This window comes from Cynocephalus volans, chromosome 1, assembly GCF_027409185.1.
Source record: "Cynocephalus volans isolate mCynVol1 chromosome 1, mCynVol1.pri, whole genome shotgun sequence".
Classification (NCBI taxonomy): Eukaryota; Metazoa; Chordata; class Mammalia; order Dermoptera; family Cynocephalidae; genus Cynocephalus; species Cynocephalus volans.
The window spans coordinates 149,772,847-149,793,114 of NC_084460.1; the positions used below are offsets into that span (position 1 = coordinate 149,772,847).

At 35.8% G+C, this 20,268-nt stretch overlaps 1 protein-coding gene across 1 annotated transcript in view; it reads right to left on the reverse strand.

Moving 5' to 3' along the window:
• The window catches only part of EPHA3 (EPH receptor A3), a 264,085-nt gene that overhangs the window by 122,663 nt on the left and 121,154 nt on the right, over positions 1–20,268 (reverse strand). The window contains exons 2-3 of the mRNA XM_063079677.1: positions 4,987–5,142; positions 3,951–4,286 (exon numbers count right to left, since the gene is read on the reverse strand). Coding sequence (XP_062935747.1) covers positions 3,951–4,286; positions 4,987–5,142 — 492 coding nt within the window. The remainder of the gene's footprint in view (positions 1–3,950; positions 4,287–4,986; positions 5,143–20,268) is intronic.

The following is a 20,268-nucleotide window of genomic DNA, read 5'->3' on the forward strand; positions in this document are numbered from 1 at the left end:
GTAAAGGATGAGATTAGGTCTTGGGAGGAGTGAAGATGATAAATAAGACCTCTTGCAGAGCACCTCTAAGAAACCTTGTCATGAGGAACTGAAGAGCAAGGACCAAGTGTATTGTGGATGGTTATAGATTATAACAGATTCTCCCAGGAGGGCCCCTCTTTGTCTCCTAGGTGACATAACTTTCTGTAGCTTCATGGCATGAATCACAGAATGCAGAACGAGTAGGAGAGTGAGTTGGAATTGAGACTGGAGTTGAAATACATAAGAAGATGTTTGATCTCTTGATGAAATGTTGGGAAAGCTTCTTCGATCTCAGTTTCTCCAGCAGTAAAATGAAGGCAGAGGTAGACCTCGAAAGTTCAAGACCCCAAAATGCTCTGTTAGTGCTTCTTATTCTAGTTTGAGATCATTTTATGCTATAGGATAGTGAAAAAAGCCAGATCCAATAATGGAGGTTGAGAATAAACAGAGACAGATATTCTACCAGTGGAATGATTGTTTCCGGAACTGAAAGATAAATATACTCATTCTTAGGGAGAAAACAAGAAGTAGCAATTTACACCAAGTTATACCTTTCAAGATTTTTGTTTTGCAATCTGCAGTTTTTACACTACATGTCTGACTGATGGATTCACGGATAGAACCTTTATATGGAAACCATGCTTTTTATCTCACTGACATACTTTGTGCAAGTATTGAGAGCTGAGAACTAATATCTGAATTTACAACATAATCCTCCACAATTTAGAAGGCGCCTTATCATGCGGTCATTGCAAGCCTTTTACAATGTAATCAAGTGAAGAATCAACAAATTCAGTCTCACAAACTAAATTAAAAGTGACCCATTCATATTTCCCCTTTATATCCAAGTCAAAGATAGAAAGACTAGGAGGAATTTAAACACCATGGCATCATATCTGTCACAGCCATATCCTTCCAGGGGTAGGAAGCTCATTTTTCAAGGCTACCAGTCCATTAACCTTCACAGGAACAAAAATAAAGGAAAACAAAGAAACACTCTCCGTAGAAATGGCATCGCTTCTAATCGTGTTTATATATTTTACCCTGGGGATTTGGAGATGGAACAAAGATCTCTACTTCCCCAGGCACAAAAAAATGATACAGGCACCCTGAAATAAAAATATAAAATGTTAGGTGGTGCATGTTGTAGACAAATGTGTGATTATTATTATTATTTTTTAATGGTAGTGGGGCTGGGGAGAGTAACTGATATCATGCCTGCTGAGTCTCTGTCTAAAACTGTGATTTGTAACTGGAGGGGCCAAAGTATCAACCCCATTTATTTTTTAATGTCTTGGCCTGCTCTTGGTTGCCACTTTACCTAGATTCATTCACTGTATATATTTGGAACTATTAGTTTCCTGATAAATGCATTGTCAGAAAGCCAGAAGGGAATGATAAGATAGGAAATAAGAAGCTCTTGCTTGTTTTTGTACGTTTCTGTTTGACTTAAGAGATAATTATAACACAGATTGATGCACCTATTTTAAACAAGGTAGTAAATCAGCTTGAAATATAGAATTTCGGAAAGCCATTTGCCACATCATTATAATTTCTCAAAATTCCTGTGTTCACTGTATTATGAGAAGCTATAATCATCTGATATATAGCAATAGTGGTGCTCATTTTTTTTTCTCATAGAAGACAGTTAAATAAACCTAAGCTACAAATTTTTAAATATCACTAGTTACAAAGTTTAAATATCATTAACTGAAGCAAAGCAAAAGCATATGCTAGTTGGTCTGGGATCTAGCTTGAAGTGGGAAAAATTACAGATTCAGTAAGCAAAATTAAAATGATTTAGTACACTTCATTTAAAAGTCATGTCTTTTCCACTAATAAAGTTTATTTACCACCATGAGACAACGTAGGAGTATAAGATTTTCATCAATATATGAGGCCGGAAGCAGAGTGATTTCAAAAGAGAGATTTAGAATCAGAAAGATCTATATTTAAACATTGCCTCTGCCAGGGGTTATATTTAAAATATCTATAAACTGGAATGGTGGGGACAGGGACTCCTCAAGAAGAAGGGGTTTGAGCACAGGACTCTGGAGGACCCTCGTATGCCAGGATTTATCCCTTTGCTGGATTATAGGGAGGACAGAGGTGGACCTGTGATACTGAGAGTAGGGGTTGCTCAGTGAATTTGAGAAATTAACCAGTATACAAGTAGATGTATTTCTATACTACCCTGAAAAAGTAAATAGAACTGTTCTTAACCAGTCATGAAATTGTTTAAAATATTAACAACCAGCAGAGTCATACTGAAGCACACTTGCTGCTCTGGGTGACACTTATGGTATGTCCTTTATACTTTTAATAACCTTCCTGAGTCAGCCAAGTGAGAGAAACAAAATGTGGCGAGTTAATAAAAGTCTAGTTATTTGGCTGCTAGAAGACCTCCTCCAGACAATGTGAGAATTTAGTCCTTTCAGTTTCCCTTTGTCTACAGCATCTAGTGAACATTCCAATATCCTCAGAGCAAAGGGTGATTCCTACTAGAGATCAGAGGGACTTTGATAATTTAACCCAAAAGCAGAGCAGAAACTGAGTTTACACTCAATCCTGACTTCCAGTTCAGGGATGAGCCCACCTGGATCACACTGGAGAATCTGTAGCTCGAGTTAAAGCATTCTCAGGGTGCACCCTATCTCTTTCTTTCCCCTGTTTTTGGATCTAGTGTTTATTTGCTTGTGTATAAATAGTACAATATGAAAGTACATCAAGAAGTTTGTGGAAAAATGGAATTAAAAGAGACTACGAGTACTTCCATGAACTTTTTGGAGAGTCATTATAATATCTCTGAATTGAACCACTTGGAATGTGTCCCAAATTATGGCATCTTGCAGAAACAATTATGCACAACAAATATTTATTAGCTTAACTTTCCACAAGCTATGTTGATACAAAAAAGCCCTGTTTATTACTCATTCATCAAAGTTATCAATATTAAAAAATGATTGTCCTATCCCAAAGGGGCATGGTTTTTATGAAAAGTATAATCCATCCTTATGTTTGAGAGAATCACAACTAAAACTCCATATGTAAAACCCAAAAGTAATCCACATAGAAGATTGGAAGGATGATCGAAAGAACGTGATTTGCTACCAGTAGAGAAAAGAGAAAAGTTGTTAATGTAAGATAAAGATGAGATGTCTGTATGCTTTTTAAAATTTTTTCATCCCACATTAAAGGGTCTTTGCTTACAATCTCCTAACATAGATTTTTTTTTTTATTTTGGAAAAGATTGACAATGAAAAATATGGTTGTCAGCATCACTTAACAATTTGTATCAGGAAATTGTTTAGATCAATGATTCCAATTTTCTCCACCAAGACCTCTTTTCACTATGCTTCTCCATAATTCCATATTTTGATTCTCCATATTTTGATTTTTTTAACACAAAGCTATATCTAATAAATAAAATCCATTTATATTCTTATTTTTAACTAAGCAGAGATTTATAACTATCAGAGTTACAACATTCAGAGTTTCTTAGGAGCATAAAGTAAATAACTATCAAAAAAACAAATTGTAACTAAGGAAAAGACATTTATCACTTTAAATATCCTACATATCCTTTTCAAAGCAAGGGTTCAATGCCTGTTAAGTTCTATGAAATAGAAAAATGTTCCAAGGAGACCCACAGCTACGAGTTTTCAGAGCCTGCAATATTTAAGGATTGTAAACTGTAAAGCAAGAGTATAAACTAGTTTAAAAATCACCTAATAAATATGGTTTATTCTTGCTTGAAGAATTAACATGAATTATTGAATGTACCATGACTGTCTAATACTGTAAGAGGAAAGAAAATCCTGGGGTGCTTTCAAATCTTTTATCTTCCCCTCCCCTTTTCCCATCCTCTCTGTCAAAACGATCACTGGGATTTGACACTGTAGAGTAAGAAGAGCCCAGCGTGTACTCACCGGCCTGATTAGTTGTAATGCTCACTGCAGCAAACTGTCTGGGTGGGGAGCTCATCTCTGACACTCCGTTAATGGCATCAACCTCAAAGGTGTAGTTAGTGTGTGCCAGGAGGTCTGTCACTGTCACCGTGGTGTTGGTGAGTCCAAACTGTCGAGGGAGGAAGCGGACATTTGGGCTGCATGGCTCACACTGTTTTACGTTCCACCCACATTTTTTACATATGATGTTGAAGGTAACATCTTTCCGGCCTCCTGTGTCCAGGGGCCAACTCCAGTCCAGGATAACCGAGGTCTCGTTTATATTAGAGATAACATTTCTTGGTGCAGATGGAGGTCCTGCAAAGTAGTTCAACAAAGATTAATGAGCCTCACTTCTGTTTTCTACTACAAGGGAAATAGGTAATTTACAATGGAACTGAAAGAGGTAAATAACCATCCTGTCTTTATTATCTGCTTTTTATTCATCCTCAGAGGATCCATGAGATTATAGAAACATGGATTCAAGAGCACTGTCTCCCCCATGCTATGAATGGGGGAGTTTTGACTCAAGGTTGAGGATGCATCGCAAAGTCCAACAAAGGAATTTACCACTAAGTTCAATACCCTTGTGAATAGTTGTGAAAACTTTAGAATTAGTTTTATAAATCTTAGTTCTTTTTCCCTGTGACCTATGACCAACATACACATGTAAAAACATAAATCCTCTGTCTATACCCCCCCCCATCCTGTCAAATGTAATGCAAGATCTAAAACAAGATACACACAATTTTCTTTCTTTCTAGGGGTCGCAGTGCAGGAAGTGCTGAAAAAACAAATTTATTTTTTATGATAAATGTTGCGTTTGTGGTGAGCCAAGCATGGAGATGGAAGCAGAGAAAGCTTTCAATTTGCACATGGATAACGAAGGAAATGGGTCAAGTGCTTTGAGAAAAACAAAAAGACAAAAAGCAAAGACACAAACAGCACAGTAACAAGAACAGAAACCAAACCAAACCAAACCAAACATGGAGGCATGGGTTGCAGCAAAACTACTCACGGGTACAAGCCATGGATGGAGGATCTTTGTCTGCTCGGAAGTAACTATTCTCACACCTGCAGTTCATTGAACCATCTTCCTGAGTAGAACTGTGAGGGGGGCACTTGGCGCACTTCATGTTACCGTCCAAAGCCTTGTAGAAACCTGGTCGACAAGCTACAAACAAAAGGACTCTTTTAAAGTTCTGTGATAATTTTGAAAATGTATTCTGAAACTACATAAAACAGATCTCAGTATGTTAGAGCATGAATTCATTACAAATAAAAATCAACTTTTTTCTCCCAGAATTTACAGAAGCAAATAATATAGTGCATTGTAGTTTTTGCATGTGTACATTTGAATCTACACCAAATGTTAAGGAAGAAAAAAACCCCACAAGATTTAGATTATTTTGGCACTAGAGTATGATGAAATTTCCAGCTTATGTTTTCACAGCTTTACTTGGCATTGGACTATTTGTGGAGAAAATAAAGCAAAACCATGTCACCATGTAGTCATTCCCTTTTATAAACATGATGCAATGTACAGACTATCTGCACTGCAGTTAGCAGTATATTACACACTGACTTGTTTTCTAATCGCTCTATGTGTGTACAACGTTGTCCCACAAATTGTAAGAAACTTAAGGAAAAAACCATGGTTTCCTGCATATTTTTAGATTCTTGATACATGATTCTCATGAACTATGATTTTTTTTTTTTTCTGGCTTGACAGTATTGTTGTTTAACTTCTATGGCAATGGCCTAAAATTAGGTTTGAATATATTCCCCTGTTTATATCTGAAATGCATAGGGATGTACAGTTTTATTTAAACTTATGTACTTGTGAATTGTTACTAGATGAAAGCTCTTTTAATAACTTTATGTTATCATCTTTCTTTCTGGCATATCTCTCTCTGCATGACATGCTTTTGTAAGCTCAATGAGCTGGTTATCCAACATCAATTTCAACTTACCATTTAGTATTCACCATCTATTTACTGCTTTTACAGAGCTATGCCTCCACTGTTTTATTTTCATTTAGTCTGATAGGAAATTCAAAATGCTGTACTATTTCATTTGATTCATTTTAATAATTACATTGAGAGCTGAAATCATAGTGAAAATCCTAACAAGACATCTCTTGCTATTCCTTTGAAGAAGGAATTCAAGTTCTAAATTTTAGGTTTCCTCCACATTGTCTTTGGAAATCAATGATTTTTAAAATCTTTGAAACTCAATTTCAATGCTACATTGAGATTCGATGACTTAAAGCACTTATGTATAGAGAATAGGCCCTATAAATTGTCACTGAATTCCAGAATTGTCTTATATCAACATCATATTATGAATAAAGGGTTATTTGCATTCACATAAAACCTATGTGGACAAACCCTAACTTTATAATTATTAACTGTACTTTTGAAAGGTAACATATTTATAGTGGAATACCTTCACTGAAAGTTTCTTAAACTAAAACAAAGGAAATATACTGCCAAAAGAATCTTTGAGAATAATTGAAAATGATAGCAGTCATTAATCTAGTCTTCCTGTTTCCTAGTTCCTACTAAGAACAGCTGCTCTAGGGCCATCTCACAATACAAATATATTGAACAACTTTTGGTGTTACACCGAGATCCTCTCAAATAAATTCTATTGCCCTAACCAAACATGGATTTGGATTATAAATTTTTCAGCATTGTCTTTAAGCACCAGTTAGAAACTTCTACTCATATCTCATGTCATATTGCCTCTGGATAAAATGATATAAATTATATAAACAAACTATGCACTTAACTTCTGGTTTCAATTTAGCTCATTCGAGTGACATTGAATTTTCAAAAGGGCATTGCTGAGTCTTTATAAAGATTAAGTTGCTGTGCTTCGATGTACTTTGTTTGCTTGTAAGTTTATCTGTGTGTTTTTGTTTGAGGCTTTTACGGTTTTTACAGCATTTGGCATAAAGGTATTTACTGAACACTGAATCACTTTATGTTAATATTATAAATGATTATGCTGGGTAATACTTAAAGAAAAGACAAGATAGCACATAATCACGTTTTAGCTACAGCACAATTTATCACATTACTGATAACTTGAAGGTAGCTAAGTTAATAAACCTATAAATTAAGAATGTGACTCAAACTACTAACTAGAGTTTATCCAGTTATGACTACATTTTAACCTTAGAGATGGCAAGAGTAAAAGATAGGTAGGTATGTATATAAACTGTTTAATAAGTGTTTTTCAGGCACCTACTCTTGGTCAGGCTCTTTGATAGCCATGCAAGTAAAACTGTCTCTAATTTTGTTCACACCAAAAGGGCCCTTGCAATTGAAAGTGGGCAGCAGGCATTTAACACAGATCCCTCTGAGCGAGAACTCCATTCTTTGTGCGTGGGTGGAAAAGACTCCACAGAAGGAGTGCCATTTGAGAAAGAATGTAAAAAGATAGTAGGAGGTGGCCAATAAGAAACATAATTCAATACACAAATAGATCAACATGAAAAGACAAACTGTTATGTAGAGGAATATAGCTAGTACTGCTGATTATGTACCTAATATAGAACTCTGCTTCCTGCTTGCTAATAGAATCCTGATTTTGTTCAGAGTGGCACCCAGCCAAGTACTCCCTTATTCAGACTTTAGAGTAGCTAGGGATGAATGGCCAAAGTTATGGCCACAATGATGGCCAAAGAAATGTAAACAAAAATCTGATGAAAGTCTTTGAGATGCCTTCTTTTCTTACAAGATGGTCCAATGCAACTGAAACCATTTCTACATTATTCAAGCCTTGATTATGAACATTATGGCTAAAATTGCAGCAGCTTACATATGACAATGAGTTAAAGGCCAAGAAAACCAGAGAGGTGTGTGCCCTGCACCCGTACCTGATGACTCAGCAAGCACCTATCTTTAGATTTTTTTATAATATCAGAAAGATAACACCTTCTTTGTTTATTTAAATCACGGTGGCCAAGTTTTCTTTCTTTCATTCATTCTTTTTTTTTAAACTTGCAGCAGGAAGTATTTCTAAGTGACATGAAAAGACAGAGGATTCACTTGAGATATATTAATTAAATAGAATCATAGCCTAATGGCACTTAAAAGATCCTAAGAAATCACATTGAACAGCATGTATGTTTTACATCTGAGGACACTGAAGTCTAGAATGTTAAGTGACCTACAGTTAGGGACAGACTCTGCATCTTCTAATACCCAGTAGCCAGCTGATCGGCTTTAACCACCAATTTATAGATACTCATTGAATGCCAACTATATGCAAGAGTATTACGCTAGATTCTATAATAACATTCTAATTTTTGTAGGTCCCTTTACTTTTTCTGAAGGATTTTCATATGTATCATCTCAGTTGACTCTTACAACAGTTCTATTGAAACTATCAGGGTAGGCATTAGTCTGCTTATTTTAGAGACTGGACAATTTAAGCATTAACAAACAGTAGCATGCCTAAGATAACAAAGAAATTCAATGGTATACTTTAAACAAGGAAGAGATTTTACTGCTTTTAATTTTATGTAAATCAATCATTAAAAGCAAATTACTCTCTAACAGCATAAATTATTTTTCTACCAATTTTAAATTGTTGATATAGCATTGAAAAACAGTTACCTAAAAGTATTATTCATTTATTTATTTATTTATTTATTTATTTTTAATTTTATTTTGTCGATATACATTGTGGCTGATTATTGCTCCCCATCACCAAAACTTCCCTCCCTCCTCCCTCCCCCCCCCAACAATGTCCTTTCTGTTTGCTTGTCCTATCAACTTCAAGTAATTGTGGTTGTTATATCTTCTTCCCCCCCTCCCCGGTTTTGTGTGTGTGTGTGTGTGTGTGTGTGTGTGTGTGAATTTATATATTAATTTTTAGCTCCCACCAATAAGTGAGAACATGTGGTATTTCTCTTTCTGTGCCTGACTTGTTTCACTTAATATAATTCTCTCAAGGTCCATCCATGTTGTTGCAAATGGCAGTATTTCATTCGTTTTTATAGCTGAGTAGTATTCCATTGTGTAGATGTACCACATTTTCCGTATCCACTCATCTGATGATGGACATTTGGGCTGATTCCAACTCTTGGCTATTGTAAAGAGTGCTGCGATGAACAACGGGGAACAGGTAAACCTTCAACTTGATGATTTCCACTCCTCTGGGTATATTCCCAACAGTGGGATAGCTGGGTCGTATGGTAGATCTATCTGCAATTGTTTGAGGAACCTCCATACCATTTTCCATAGAGGCTGCACCATTTTGCAGTCCCACCAACAATGTATGAGAGTTCCTTTTTCTCCGCAACCTCACCAGCATTTATCGTTCAGGGTCTTTTGGATTTTAGCCATCCTAACTGGGGTTAGATGGTATCTCAGTGTGGTTTTGATTTGCATTTCCCGGATGCTGAGTGATGTTGAGCATTTTTTCATATGTCTGTTGGCCATTTGTATATCTTCCTTAGAGAAATGCCTACTTAGCTCTTTGCCCATTTTTTAATTGGGTTGCTTGTTTTCTTCTTGTAAAGTTGTTTGAGTTCCTTATATATTCTGGATATTAATCCTTTGTCAGATGTATATTTTGCAAATATTTTCTCCCACTCTGTTGGTTGTCTTTTAACTCTTTTAATTGTTTCTTTTGCTGTGCAGAAGCTTTTTAGTTTGATATAATCCCATTTGTTTATTTTTCCTTTGGTTGCCCGTGCTTTGGGGTCGTATTCATGAAGTCTGTGTCCAGCCCTATTTCCCGAAGTTTTTCTCCTATGTTTTCTTTAAGAAGTTTTATTGTTTCAGGGTGTATATTTAAATCCTTAATCCATTTTGAGTTGATTTTAGTATACGGTGAGAGGTATGGATCTAGTTTCATTCTCCTGCATATGGATATCCAGTTATCCCAGCACCATTTGCTGAAGAGGCAGTCCCTTCCCCAGTGAATAGGCTTGGTGCCTTTGTCAAAGATCAGATGGCAGTAAGTGTGTGGGTTGATTTCTGGATTCTCTATTCTATTCCATTGGTCAGTGTGTCTGTTTTTATGCCAGTACCATACTGTTTTGGTTATTATAGCTTTGTAGTATAGCTTAAAGTCAGGTAGTGTTATGCCTCCAGCTTTATTTTTTTTGCTCAGCATTGCTTTGGCTATGCATGGTCTTTTATTGTTCCATATAAATGTCTGAATAGTTTTTTCCATTTCTGAGAAAAATGTCTTTGGAATTTTGATGGGGATTGCATTGAATTTGTATATCACTTTGGGTAGTATGGACATTTTCACTATGTTGATTCTTCCAATCCAAGAGCATGGGATATCTTTCCATCTTCTTGTATCCTCTCTAATTTCTCTCAGCAGTGGTTTGTAGTTCTCATTATAGAGATTTTTCACCTCCTTGGTTAACTCAATTCCTAAGTATTTTATTTTTTGGGTGGCTATTGTAAATGGGCAGGCTTTCTTGATTTCTCGTTCTGCATGTTCACTATTGGAGAAAAGAAATGCTACTGATTTTTGTGTGTTGATTTTGTATCCTGCTACTGTGCTGAAATCATTTATCAATTCATGACAAAGACCCTCTATAAGTTAGGTATAGAGGGAAAGTATCTCAACATAATTAAAGCCATATATGCCAAACCCACTGCCAATATCATCCTGAATGGGGAAAAGCTGAAAGCTTTTCCTTTAAGAACAGGAACTAGACAAGGATGCCCACTCTCACCACTCCTATTCAACATAGTGTTGGAAGTACTAGCCCGAGCAATCAGAGAAGAGAAGGAAATAAAGGGCATCCAGATTGGAAAAGATGAAGTCAAACTGTCCCTGTTTGCAGATGACATGATCCTATATATCCAACAGCCTAAAACCTCTACACCTAAAAGTATTTTTAAAAAATGCAAGTCATCTATTCCTAGTAAGAAACCATTTCAGAAAGGCTAATGCTGTCTTGTACATGTGTTTCTCTAGGATTTTCTATCTGATGTCTAACATCAGTATGGGCAGGTGGGCAGGTATGTTTTTTGTTGGAAGGGAAGAGGGAGTTCATTAACTTCTAGAATAGGATGGCACACTGTATTTGGGAGGCATGCAAATGAATTTCTCCTTTCTTGTTGCAAGTAGGATCTCTCATTTCTCCATCAAAACTGTTCAACAAACTTTAGAATATGATTGAAAAATGCATATTCACAGGTTTTGTTTGTCTGAGAAATATACTATTTGCCCTTCATTTCGTAAGGATAGCCTTGCAGGGTAGAGTATTCTTGGCTGGCAATCTTTGTCTTTTAGTATTTTGAAAATATCATCCCATTCCTTTCTAGCTTTTAGGGTTTGTGATGAAAAGTCTGATGTTAATCTGATTGGGGCTCCCTTATAGGTGATTTGACGCTTCTCTCTTGCAGCTTTTAAGATTCTCTCTTTGTCTCTGAGTTTTGCCAATTTGACTATGACATGTCTTGGAGAAGGTCTTTTTGGCTGAATACATTTGGAGATCGTTGAGCTTCCTGGATCTGAAGATCTGTGATTTTTCCTATACCTGGGAAGTTTTCTGCCACTATTTTGTTGAATATGTTTTCAATGGAATCTCCATTTTCCTCCCCTTCTGGAATACCCATGACTCGGATATTTGAGCGCTTAAGGTTGTCTGATATCTCTCTCAGATTTTCTTCCATGTCCTTGATTCTTTTTTCTTTCTTTTTGTCTGCTTGTGTTATTTCAAACAGCCCATCTTCAAGTTCAGAGGTTCTCTCTTCAACTTCGACAAGCCTGCTCGTTAAACTCTCCGTTGTGTTTTTTATTTCGCTGAATAACTTCTTCAGTTCAGCAAGTTCTGCTACATTTTTTTTCAGGACATTGATTTCTTTGTACATTTCCTCTTTCAGATCCTGTATACTTTTCCTCATTTCATCATGATGTCTAGCTGTGTTTTCTTGTATCTCATTCAGTTTCCTTAGAATTATCACTCGAAATTCCTTGTCAGTCATTTCAAGGGCTTCTTGTTCTATAGGATCTAGAGTTTGAGATTTATTAACTTTTGGTGGTGTACTTTCTTGATTTTTTGTATTTCTGGTATCTTTTTTTTGGTGTTTATTCATTCTGGCAGGGGGTTTCACAGTCCACCGGTTTGAGACTAATGAATAACTAGGATATTGCTGTGGTTGCCAGTTTCGTATGGCTACCTCCGTGGCTGCTCAGTTGGCCTCTAGTGCCTTGTGTGTGTGGTTGCCTCGGGTCTTGGGCTTCTCCGGGGAGCCACCTTTCTGGTCAGCTTGGACTCTGCTGGGCTGGTGGATCACGTACCACAGGATGTGTGATCGCTGTTGAGCTTTCACTTCCTGTGCAGGACTTCTCCCTGTTCTGTGTGCTCTGGCCCAGGCTGTTAGATCGTGCAGTGGCGACCCCACCGGGTGTGTGGTTTCTGTCGAGTCTCCGCCTCCCTGGCCGCACGTCTCCCCACTCTGTGCGCACTGTGCTGGGCTGGGGCGTGACTTCTGCACCTCTCGTCTATCAGCTGGGCCTTCAAGACCCTGCTCGGCACCGCCTCGCCCAGGAAGTCTACCAGGTTTCTACTAGGCACAGACGACCGGTCCCTCTGGGTGCCTTTGTAGCACTATGTAGATCTTTCTCGGGTCTTGTTCACCTTTGTATCCCCCCAGTATAATCCGAGTCTAGCGCCCACCTGCAGCCTGGTCTCCGGCAGGTTCAAGCATATTCACTAATAAAATTATTAGTCTGGGGGTGGGGAGCAAGCTCTATAAATGTATAGGAGGAAATTTTTTTTTATATAACAAGCTCACTTTTAAATTTATTTCACCAATAAATAATCTCCCTCCCTTTCAATAAATCAACTTGTGCTTAGATACCTGTCTATCTATTATGCCTTCTTCATCCTTCAAAACATTTTCATGAAGTATTTGAGACTTTATCTCTAAGGGGCATACATACTTGTGTTTCACTGTTTTTGCTCATAGTAGCAAAAGCAATGACTGCATTTTGAAAGGAGCAACTTTCCTTACTTGAATGTAAAACTAGCAATATAACAATCTGCACATTTCTCTCATTTAAGTATTATTTTGTAAGCTGAAGAAAGTTCCACATATAAAAGAAAACATAAATACAGGCAAGAAGGAGAAAGTAGATATGTTAATGTGTTTCCTTTCATCATTCAAGAGAGTCCTGACAAACTTATTAGACAATACCAAAGAAAATATAGAAATAGACAAGAAAGGTAGATAAATGAATACTAATTCAGATTTATCCAGTGACAACTGTTAATACAAAAAGCTCTAGCTACATAGTCAGTGGTCCCTTTCTGAATGGTCTTTCCTAGTATAGCTACTAAAGCAATACTTAAATAAGGTGGACACACACATGTTTAAAACGTGCTTCTAAAATGACAGAGTTCTGATTTACATCTTCTCTCAGGTAATCCAGCAGTAAATGTTCTTGTCAGTCAAATGCTGATAAAAGTTATTCATAGATTTAACCCCAGGATAGTAAAATTAAAGTGTGATTAAACAGTTTAAAATCTTTTAGATGGAGGCAAATTGCCACCTTTATTTGTGGTCCCAGAGATGTTTTCTCCCTTGCTGTAAAGGAGATTTTTAAACTAGTTAAGCGTGACAGTAACTCTCAGCCTTGGTGTTATATTAATAAATCAAAGTAGAATGATCCACAAGTCTAAATTAATAATGATTAGAAATGGGAGGTAGCACCTTCCCTAGCCCTACTCGACATTGTCATGCATTTACTAGGAAATCGTCCTGTTCACATAATGTTTGAATTCATTTATTCAATTTTATTAAACATACATTTTTTTGTCTCCTAAAATGACCTAGACATTTGCTATATTCTGAATGCTTGTGTCCCCTCAAAATTCATATGTTGAAACCTAATCACCAATGTGATAGTGTTAGGAGGTGGAGCCTTTGGGAGGTGATTAGGCCACGAGGGCAGAGACCTCATGAACGGGTTAATGTCTTTACAAAAGAGGCCCCAGGGCGCTATCTTGCCCCTTCTACCACGTGACTCTGCTGCAACCTGATCTTAGATTTCCCAGACTCCAGAACTGTGAGAAATAAATTTCTGTTGTTTATAAACTATCCAGTTTATGTTATTTTGTTATAATAGCCTGAATGGACTAAGATGATGCTTTATTGCATCCAATCTTATAGTCACAATCTTAGCTTTTAAAGAGGAGACCAGTTTCATATGGCATGGTTATTTTAGAAATGGATCCCCTCACTGAGCTGCAAGAAACTTTTCTGTATAGAATTTATATATTATCATCATCAAGAAGTTCTCTGATTTCTCTTCTTTTTATCCCTATACTTCAAGGTTTTCAGCTTGTTAGATGAAAAGCACTGGACTAAGGAGGAAATGTGGATTTTAATCTAGTCTTTTCTACTAAATAGGTGTTCTCTTAAATTCACAGATCATGTGTATACAGATTTTAATGAGGTGGTGGGGATAGTGACTTTCTTTTCTATAAATAACTCTAAGGTTTCACTTTTAGTAATTCCCAGGTTAGACACTAAGTACAGAGACTGGAGTTATTTCCTATTCATTTTTTATGCCCTGTATCTAGAATACTGTTCAGCACCTAGCAGTTGATGAGATGCCTTTTTCAAGTCAGTGATTAACGTGCAACCAATTGTCCTCTCAGGACTTCAATATTCTCATTTATATAACGATGGGTGTTGGCCAAGTTGTCTTTAAAGACTCTTAAAGCTAGACATTTCAAAAGGTTAATTCTTTGTGTTCCCACATTTGTGGGATATCTAACACTTTCTAAACAGGAAAAAAGAGAAAGAAAGAAGGAAACTAATTACCTTCACCTTCATCAGTGTTTTCAGGATTGAAATTAGCCATTGAAATTATATACCACATGTGGCAATAAAAAAAGGAAATAAAATTCTTTCCTGACCTAAGAGAAATACAAGTATACTCAAAAAAGAAATGACAGATTTTGCAGTGCTTTCCTGTATCAGAGCAATAAATCTTCAAAAGGCACATTGATTCTATGGTTAGACGGATTGAAAGATAAACTAACTGCCAAACAAATGATTTCCTATTACTGTGCTCTTATCTTAACCAATAACATAGTAAAACTGTATTTGATAGTACTCTTCCTTTTTTGTGCATTTTAGATAGAGCAAAATGTTTAGAAGTTTGGGGTTTTATGTGGATAACCAGAAATAAAAAAAAAATCAAATTTGATGCAAATCAATCAAAATGTTGATATCAGTTTTAATTTTTAAAATATAAGATGATAAATTTTTTTTCTCTTCTAATGACAAGAAAACTGAGCACAGTATTGAAAATACAATTTAAAAGAGTTCATTCATGTCCCTTCTGTTACTCTGCAGTGAGGTTTTATTTGCCTTTTACTTGCTAATCCAGCTTTCAGTTTTTCTATTTTAAATGCTGAGTTACTTAGGGTATGCTTGCTCAATTATTGAGTAAACCCCAAAACTTATTGAAAAAACTCAAATGGGCTCACAAATAGGATGAGGCCTTTGCCAAATGCTAATTTTCCATTGAGAAACAATAAAAATATGAATAAGATAATAGAAGGAAGCCATAATAATACCAATTTGTAGTGAATGAATTAGAAATATTTTGGGAACCTGCTGATTCCATATTTATGAAGGGGAAACAATAAAACAGGAACTAAGCACTGTGGCCCATAGGGGGAATAAAATAGCAAACTGCCAGCTCTGTAAAATAATAAAGAAAAAAGTATGACATAGGGAGTATTATGAGTACTACCTATACAATGAATAATAATTACAGAAGAGCTTCAAGATAGAATCTCGGCCTCATTCCCAAAGCACGTAGCACACTTTTCCTGCAAGTTATAATTGATGGTTTGAGTTATGCTGATACAAAGAATGGGTAAAGTTACCATAGTGAAAGGAAAACAAATGCACTTAGTAAACCATAGTGGCTACTGTTGAAAGAAAGTAGACAGCCTTTCAATTGCAAAGTGAATTTTGTCTCCAGTTGACTAATGTGGTTGACTTTTAGAAGAAACATGGTCCTAATTACGGGTTAAAAGGCTCATTTCAATTTGAATTAACTTTAAATTAAAAAATAAAGCTGTTGGTAAATAGGGCCCTTTTAGTATTCAGACTTTAGCTCTGTATACACAGGCCTATATTACCAATTCCCAGCCATAAATACAAACTAATGACCAGAACCAGCACTGACTAAACAGATGATTTCCTGGCCTTGCAATTCCAGGCCTGACAGGGTCTATTTGCTGGTACAAGGTCAAAGCAACTGTTTATTCCCAAAATGAGCTGCACTCCACAATCTTACAGGAACTCCATTCTTTGCCATTTGAATAGAGGTACAATGCTTTGAGGCAAGGCTGAGGCATTTCAATACACTGGAAGTGGCTATGTTCAGTCATTAAACCCTGCCTGCAATGTGCAGCATTGACAGAGTGATCAAGCGTTTGCTTCTTCTGTTCCTTCCACTCTTCAATAAAAAAGGCCTAAGGCAAAATGCCACTACACCATTAAACACAACGGAATCAATCACAATCTAGTATGGCTCAAAGATCGCTTAGTAACAAGACTTTATTGTGTTTGCTGTTGTTTCATCAGATTTGGCAAGACAGGTGCCAGTAACACTGAAATATTTCTAGTGTACATTTACCACAGAGAATGCTAAAACAGCCCCTGGTCCTAAGGATGTTGTGTGTTGCCAAATTTTCAGTTGTCTTCCACTTTCAAGGAAGAACTGTACTCATATGTCCTAAGAGTAGTACTAGTTGAGTTTTCCTATTCTTCACTCTCAATGTTCAGAGAATGAGATTCATTAATGTGAATATGTACATAATAATCAGGTAAATAGAGAGAGAAAGGAAGAGAGAGAGAGAGTGAATAGAAGATAAAATCATTTTTATGGGATGCTGTTATGGTGCATTTCACAATGCATAGGATCCAAATCTATACTCAGGACTCAAGTCTATATTTGAGACAGCCTGGAGAAGCTTTTCAGAATAGTCCTAGAAGTTTTCCTGAGAACAGAATAGCATTAGAATGCCCAGGAACTCTATTCCTAGGAAGGAATTTGGAGGAGCTAAATCACTTCTACATCTAAATACTCTCTACAATGAATTAACATTTCTCAATCTGCACTGGAATCATAACTAGAGCATGAAGATTGGTCACCAATTCAAAACTCTGCTTTGTAACATAATTTTAGATGAATAGAATTACCGTCATAAGTTGTTATATAAATTGTCATTCTTATTAGGAGACTGAGATACAAGTGATGAAAACTTTAGATGTTGAAATTTCCAAAGGACCTATTACATATGAATGCACAAAGAAAAACTAGGTCCTGTGTATGTTTATCTACACAAAGAGATGAGCAATGATATTTACAATATTAACAAATAACAAAAAAATGCCCTTAGTTTAAAAAGCTGTTGAATAAATTATGCTATGTTAATACATTTTCATAAGTAAATTATGCTATTCCCCTACATTTGTATGGTGGAGTTAATGTCTCACATGGAAAGATGTTCATAGTATTTTTGTAGGAAAAAAGCAAGATAAAATAATCCACATATTAACCCTTTTTTTATTATTTATCTGTATTTTCTTATTCATTAAACATGAACATTATCAGTTATCTAATTAAAAACTTAAAAATTAAACAGGTCTTATAAGCAAAATAATTGCACATACACAATAAAAATCAAAACATTTCAGTCAATGAACATTTGTGTGTGTGTGTGATTTAATTTAAGCTTTGGGTGCATGTCAAGTACATAAATATATGTGCTACATGTGGTGCAACAATCTACACATCCACTCACTACACATCTCTCACCTTATCTACACACAGCCATATCTCTTACTTTGTCTACACACATGCACACACTCAGATGCGAAAACATATGCCACAGTTTTTGTTAGCTTTTGCTTCTAATATACTGGTCTAGGAGATTTCTTTTTCTTCTTCTTCCCCTTTTTTTCTTTAGAAAATACAACGTGGGGGGTAATTATGGTTGACTGCAAACTTTGATAGCCCACTAATGTGAATTTCACACTTTTGATCTCAAGTAATTATATCCCCACTTGGGAAAATTTATACAAAAGTTAGCACAATTTTTAAAATCCAGGATTTAAAAAGTGGTAAAGTCAGAAACAAAAAAAGACAAAAATTCTGTGAATGCTGCAAGACACAATGCAAAAAATATTTGCTCTCTTAGTTATATTGTTTTTTATACATTCTCCAAAAGAGAAGATGACCACCTAGAGCTTTGAGGAATGGAATGGTGACATCATTGTATTCTATCACAAGCCCTTTAAGTTGGCTTTACTTTTTAGATGTTTATTTAAAAATAATGTCAGTTTCTATTCTGAGGAAATAATTTGTCAAATTTACACTTTAACACTTCATATAATCCTATCAGCTTTCCATTCCACTTTTATTTTTTTTTAATTCATTGAAATGACTCCTGAGATAATATTATGGTTAAAAAGCCAATGAATTTAAAATAAACCTATGGTGTGTCATTTATACATTGAGTATTTACTTTATTATCACATAATAGTGCCAAGTAGGAGAGGTTTACCATTTAAAAGTATTCAATATGTGCCTTGAGTAACTTCCTGGCTAACAGCCATTTCTAAGGTAACAGAAAAATAAAGCAAATTGAGTTAGTGTAATTCTTAGATCTGTTCTTTTTGTTTGTTTATTTTTATATTTATGGTAAGTATTTGCTCCAAAATACAAAGGGGATTTCTAGTTCAGCTATTCTAAAATTCACTCCCTAAATAGATAAGAATGGAATTCACAAGAAAAACATAAAAACCATCATAACTAAGTGTTCAGGGGATCAGCAAAACTGTTAGCTGAATGAGTTTCAAAAACCTTAAACCAATCATCTTTTAAAAATCTATTAAGGAAAACATAAATGTTCGGAATTGTATAGAATAGCATGTTTATATATTTGAATTTCGCATAAAACGATTTTCATCTTATTCCAGAAAAAAAATCATTTTTCTGTTTGCATATGGTCTCCATAAAGTTTCAAATTTATGTTTATATTCTAATTTGTATGTCAAAAATATAAAATAATGCCCTTTCTCTAATTAAGGTGGAAAGAAACTTTTCAAATATATAGAAGAATCTCGTGGGCTGGTGCCACAGCAATATATGGTAATATTTGATGGTGTTATGAAAATAAAATATCCCAAGACTAAGATGCACTCTGAACAGGCTTGCATTCCTTAAAGTGGTTAATTTCTAAATATAGGGATGAACAATTTTCTTCACAGTTATAACTGCATTATTCTAGAACTTCACCTTCAACTTGGGAGATGCGTTGCATCAAAAGGGATAAGAAGATTAAATTCATCTATGAGGAGGAGAGGATTAAAGGGCAGAAAGAATGGGAGAAAGATGAGAATATTGTAGAAGGAAATACTAGAATTCATTGCTTACAGTCAGCACATACGAGCACTCTTATAGTACGAATAACTGGGACACGTTAGGAGTTGGCAACATAAGGAAAAAGAACAGTAGGAGGATGTATCTATCTGGTCATTTCACATAACCTCAGATTTGGTAATCTGTATTCAGTGTTGTGATCCTACAAGGGACTGGAGAGAGAGAGAGCGAGAGAGAGAGGAGACAGAATGGGTGTGTCTCTGTATGTGTTAAAATAGCCACATGTGGTGTGTGTTTGTCTGTATAAGCGTGTGTGTGCATTTCTTTAAATTGAAACCACTGGGTACATTTTGCAACTGTTTCTTCAGGGCACAGATAATTTTATATTCCATCAATCCTTTGAAGTTACTTTTTAGAATTTGGTTGATTGACTTGAGAAATTCATTCAGGATAATTGTCTTCTTTTTATATTAGGAAAATTTCAGGATTTAGATTTCATAGATGGAGCCAAGAAAGGCAAGCAATTGAGAAGAGAATGGAAAAAAGGGCTCCCTTACTTTGTCACATCTTATCCTAGCAGCATACATGTTGCCTTTGAAAACCCAGGCCGGTTGTGTTTAGCTGTTTGTATCACCTTCTCCAGATTCATCTACCTAGAAAGAATAATTATCACTTCCATGTAATGTAATAAATACCATTTACTAAAATCCTACTCCATGCCTAGCATTGTGTTTATGTTTTACTTCCATATTTTCAAAACTCATGTGAGACCCCTGTCATATACTTTTCCTGAATAGATGATTGAGGCTTAAAGATAGTAAGTGCATTAGTTGTTTATCCCACTATTAAGTGTTGTAACCAGAAATTAAACATGTCTGATAGATATTTGTGTTTTTGT